The 6,000-nt window shown below is 36.0% G+C and overlaps 1 protein-coding gene across 1 annotated transcript in view; it reads left to right on the forward strand.

Moving 5' to 3' along the window:
* The window catches only part of MARK2 (microtubule affinity regulating kinase 2), an 86,368-nt gene extending 82,803 nt beyond the window's left edge, over positions 1-3,565 (forward strand). Inside the window, exons 18-19 of the mRNA XM_053448703.1 lie at positions 1,680-1,724; positions 2,575-3,565. Coding sequence (XP_053304678.1) covers positions 1,680-1,724; positions 2,575-2,926 — 397 coding nt within the window. The 3' untranslated portion in view covers positions 2,927-3,565. The remainder of the gene's footprint in view (positions 1-1,679; positions 1,725-2,574) is intronic.
* Positions 3,566-6,000: the final 2,435 nt, after the last annotated feature.

The raw sequence follows: 6,000 nt of genomic DNA on the forward strand, positions 1-6,000 counted from the left end.
AAAATTAGCACTTTTATCTTCTCAAAAATCCCGACATAGTTAAAATAAAAGTATTTCAAATACCCAAGGGGTGTATAATTTAATAAAAAATGAATGGTTTGATGGAGTAAATTGGAGTAGCCGGGCTCAAAGATAAGGCATAGGCACAGACTGACCAAAATGGTCAGTTTTGAAAAAAAGCACACTTCTCAAATGTGGCATTTTAAATCACAAACAACCCGACGAACCCATGCGTTTGGGGAGATGTTGATGAACGCATATTGGGGGGGGGGTGTTTGATAGTGACGCATACCAGGAGCTATGAATTCAATTTGTGTGGGGGGGGGGAATACTACCACAAACTTTAGCAAAGGCTGTGGTGGTAGAATATGCATGAAAAGGGTTAAAATACCAGCATTTGAAATACCTTGGGGTGTCTAGTTTTCAAAAATATATGGTTTCATGGGGATAAATTGAGTTAACCGGCTTCAAAGATGTTCCAAAAAGGAGATAGAGGCAGAATGACCAAATGCTAAAAGTCTGTGTAGCCTTTTACCAGCCAAACAATCTGACAAATCTATTCATGTTGGGGTACCACCATATTCAGGAGATGTTGCTGAACACATATTGGGGTGTTTGACAGTGACAAATACCAGGACCTGTATATTTATAACTAAACTACCATTTGTTAATTTTTTTTTATTTTTTTTAAGTAACTATTACTAAGTTTGACGAAGTGTGGTTGTATAATTAGTGCATGGAAAGGGTTACAGTTTGAAATACCCTGGGGTGTCTAGTTTTCAAAAACGATATGGTTTAATGGGGATAAATAACCTGCTTCAAAGATGTTCCAAAGAGGAGATAGAGGTAGAATGACCAGATTTGGGAAAAAAGGTTTGAAAATCATAAAACGCTACTTGTACTTGCCCTATAACTTACAAAATTTCACCATGTTTTATTTTTTATAGTAAATAAGACAATATGATCAAAATGGTATCTGAAGAAAGTCCATCTTGTCCTGAAAAACAAATGTAATGTGTGGGTACACTAAATGGGTGAGGAGAAAATTACAGCTGAACACAAGCACCGCAAAAGTGTTAAAACAGCCTCGGTCCCAAAGGGTACAAAAAGAAAAAATAACCCTGGTTGTTAAGGGGACACTCTGGTGTCCCAGGGAGCCCCCTAAACAATCCATATGAAATAGTTACAAAGTGCTTTTATTGGATTACTTGTTTAAAGAGGGGAAATTAACATATACTCGGGACACCGGTGTGCAGGAGCTATAGATTCTGAGTTTTTGTGTAGAAAAGTGCTCCCATTGAAATCATGGGACACACGTTACACGTTATATTTACACATACTCAACTTTCAGCATGCATTGCTGACTGTGGAACGTAATATATGCAAATCTGGTTGATAGAAAATGCCAAAATTAAGATACTCTGTTAACCTTTGAATGCCTGATTTGTTGTAATTATATTTAGACGGCATTTATAGTTATATTTGACTTGTGTTCAACTTATCCCAAATCATGTCTGCAGTAAATCTGATTAGAGATTTTATATCTAATATATTTAAAGTACAGTCTTGTCATAATTTGACTTTATGCTCTTGCTCTATGTGAGGGATTCTGCAAAAGACATTCCAGACTCTGCAGAGTTTATAGTTCACACTGAATTTTTTTACCTCTCTCTTTTGAGGAGCCCAAACGACCCTGAAGGGAAAGATCGAGGGGAGAGCACCAGGTGAGAGAGCCCGATTCCATTTATATAAAAAATAATAATAAAAAATTTCCCTTTACACTTAACTTCTGTTTTAGTTTTTCCCCCCATGTGTGTTTTGGAATTGTCACCTACAATATTTTTTTCTGATCTTTCCACCTTTTCATTAATTTTCACCTATATTGTCACTTTCCTCTCATTGGGCTCTTTGCTCTAGTTTCTTTCATACCCCACACCCTTGTTTCACCTGTTTATTTCAGTAGTATTCTCTGGGCTTTCACTGTTGTTTTCACTTACATTTTGTGTGAGCTTATACTGCTGCAGAGCAACACAGTCAAATATACTCCTACTTCAAACTTACTAACAATAACTATATAATGTAGACAAACATCTAACAGTATCATCCAACTTATTTTGCACAGAATTGTCTTGAATTATATTTTTATGGTCAGATTTTATTTGTTTTACCATTGCAAAACTGGAGGGTTATCTAGTTTATCTAGTACATATGTTACAGGATACTATCTTTGCAATTATAAGAAAACAAATCTGTAACGTGTAATTGTCCAATATATTATCCTCTAAAAAAAAAAAAATGGTAGTTTCTTAGATGTTCTTTGTCAGTGGAGACAGGTTAACTGTACTAATGTCTTGAAACAGTTCTCTTCTACATCATGATTCCAATAAAGATAAAAATGGTAATATCTTATTTCTGCCACTGTCCGCTCAAATATATGGTTAGTATAGTGTATTTGTATCTGCTGTAAAAAATTTCAGTATTAATTTGAAATACAATTTGTTTTTTTTGTTTTTTTCTACTATGTTATAAAACACTTGATTGCAAGATGTGTGACGTCCTGATTTTCATCTGCAGGCCACAGCTTACAGTAGTTGACAAGGAGAAAGAAGACCTGCGAGACTCAAAGCCACGCTCTCTACGCTTCACCTGGAGTATGAAAACCACCAGCTCGATGGAGCCAAATGAGATGATGAATGAGATTCGCAAGGTTCTGGATGCCAATAATTGCCAGTACGAACCGCAAGAAAAGTACATGCTGCTTTGTGTTCATGGCTCCCCTGGAAACGACAACTTTGTGCAATGGGAGATGGAAGTGTGCAAGCTTCCGCGCCTCTCACTCAATGGTGTACGTTTTAAGCGGATCTCTGGCACATCTATGGCATTTAAGAACATTGCCACAAAAATTGCCAACGAGCTAAAGCTTTAACAAGGCTTCCGTTCTTTGAGGAAGAAACTAGACTGAAACATGAGACACTTTGCCACCACCCTTAATGCCCTTCAAAACTCTGTACAAAGTACAGAAATGTATCATCTACTCTTGTGCTATGTTCTAAAAGGAATAAGGGATTGAACAAGAAAACCAACATGATGGCTGAAATTACATCTCCTTTCATTGTAGGTTTTGAGGGTATTTTATTTGGAAAAGATTTGTATTTTTTTTTTTTAACAATTGGGAATGGGACTCAGATTATATAATAGATAATATGGCAGGGGTGGAAGGATAAAATATAGAACATTAAACCCCTCCACAAATCTTTGTGTATTTCAGCTGTGTGCTGCAGTTTTCTCTGGTACATATTAGCAATCATATGCTTAATGATATGACAGGCATGGGGTCAGATGGACTTTGCACCCCCTCTTAAATGACCACAGGCAAGTTTCAAGTCATATTGTACAGAAAGTTTAAAATCATGTCTTAGACACTGAAATAATAGCTCAGGGTGCTCTCAATATACAGGTACAGGCAGACGCACATGTGTGGACAAAGATTGTGCAGATGGCTGAATTTGTATGGAGGAAACCTGGCAGGAAAATTGTTTTATAAATAAATATAAATGTAGGTTTATTTTTATTATTTATTTATTCCCACAGTAAATATCAATGCATTCGATGCATCTGGTTCAGTGTAGTATGTACAGAATTACTTATTCAAGTACACAGGTCATTTTACACTGGATTTCCTACTAACCACGCAATTTTTTTTGAATATGCAGTTGGAGACTTGAATGCCTCATACCCCTCACTAGAATGTTACTGTCACACAACCCCTTGAGACTTCCTCCTACAATTTCAAAGTTTCCATATTTTTTGCAAGACATTGGGCAATGAGTAGCTGCGCCACAATATCTGGCATACGCAACTCTTTCTGGATAATGTAGGAACCATACCAGCTATGAAGTCTGTAACAATGTGTTCTTGAATTTAAGAATGACTCTGTGCCATGAGGAATCAAAATTTACTTTAGTTGAGAAGTCCTTTTACTAGGGGATTACCAGTTTGTAGAAAATATGTTCTGGTAAATGGCATCTTACCACCACCTCACCTGCAGGGAAAGCTGTGTTTGTGTGTCTGTTACTGACCACTCAGAAGTTACTTTTGTGTGTGTGTGTGTGAATGATGTCATTGGTGTTTGAAAAAGCAACATTCTTTATTTTGCCACAATATTCTGCCTTACTGATGTGTCATGTAGCTTTTTCTTTTTCGATACCCATGTCGATCTGATGGTTTACAATGAGGTTTACCATTCTGTTTACACTTGAAATATCAAAATGCATGAAATAACGCACATGCTAAGAAAACAAGTGTAATATTCACTCCAAATGGTGTTTTTATGCCAGAAAATCTGTCTTAAAAACTTAAAAGCAAACTGCTATTTTTTCCCCAACAACCACAATTATCTAAGCGACACATTAATATATTGCTTTCTTCGTTCATTCTTGATAAAAAAACAAAAAACCTTCAGAATAGGTAGTCCTTGCTGTTTTTTTTCTAAATAACAGCATAATTATTAATCCATGTACTGAAGAGTGTAAGAGCAGCAAAATTCATGCTCTGTTCATTGAATCACATTTTTGTTTGTGCCCTTCTGTCACTACCGATGGTTTAGAAAGTCTGTTCTTATGTCATATAAATATATAATAAGCAGACCTAAGTAAATCCCAGCTATCTCCTGTAGCTGTTGTGTTTTCATGAGCGTGCAGTAACCTGTGACCAGTCGTAAAGATCCTTTTGTATGATCAAATGTATTCTATTAAAATTAACTGCTAGAGAACTTGGTAGGAACTGATTGGGTTGTATTTAAAAAGGAACTGCCGCATTCTAGATTATCCTCCGTTCTAATTGGTGCACCTGTTAACAATATTTTCTCATTTTAATACCAGTTTAAAGTTATGGCTATTTTTCTGTGCTGTGAGATTTGCCATCTTTCTGAAGTTACAAGTTAATTATTTTCTTCTGAAGTAATTGTGGTTCCTCACTGCTATTCTCACAATGTTGTGAATCTCTTGTGTAGGAGGTATGTGCATGATCTTCCGATGCAATGCTCGTTGAACAAACAGTGTGTTAAATGTTCATACTCTCTTGAAAGTAAGAGTTCACACAGATTGCTAAGGGATCATGTGAAATGTTGTCGTTTTGTGGAGGCAAATGTGATGTCAGCTGGTGTATTTACATCTGTTTCGGAAACAGAACATTAAAAATGCAATTGGCATTTTCCTGTATATTATGGTGTTCTCAGATGTGACAGTTCCTTTTTAAAATCAAGCGCAAGAAGGCAGCATGATCAGCAGGAATCTTCCACTGGTTTCTGTTCTAACTGCTCCACATTGAAATTTAGTTCTAGCATTTTTGTGTGTGTGTGTATGTATGTGTGTATGTATGTGTGTGTATATATATATATATATATATATATATATATGTGTATGTGTGTGTATATATATATATATAATTTACAAGATATACATACGCACGCATCTGTCATGATTGGTTCTTGAATTCTTTCAACATTACAAAGCCCGCTGCTTTAAAAAAAAAACTGGTCTCAGACAACATTTTGCAAATTAAACCTGAACGTTTGTAGATTTCACGTTCTTTTTCTGTTGTGGCCAATCACAACCACAGAAACTGGTAGATAAAATAGAACATTGACCCAGAAGAAACATGGAGGTTATCAATGTAAATGAGCCATGTTACAGAACATTTATTTACTGAAAAGCTTATAGGGGCTGGAACTTAACATGGGACAAACAAACTCCCAGTTCAAAATCCCTTGTTTTCATTAAAAATGTTTTATAGTAAACACACACATATATGTTACCACATGTGAGGGACAGGGTCTTGATCAGTTGTTTCAGTTATATGCATAGAAGTGTGTTCATGCTTTCCCCCCCCCCAAACCTCACAAATCTGTTTTTCTATAAAAGTAAGAGTAGTGGGTTGTTTTCTAAATCTAGCAGTTTAACATTTGACTATTTTAAACCTTTTCTCTTCTAGCTAGATTCT

The sequence above is a fragment of the Spea bombifrons genome, chromosome 10 (genome assembly GCF_027358695.1).
Source record: "Spea bombifrons isolate aSpeBom1 chromosome 10, aSpeBom1.2.pri, whole genome shotgun sequence".
NCBI lineage: Eukaryota > Metazoa > Chordata > Amphibia > Anura > Pelobatidae > Spea > Spea bombifrons.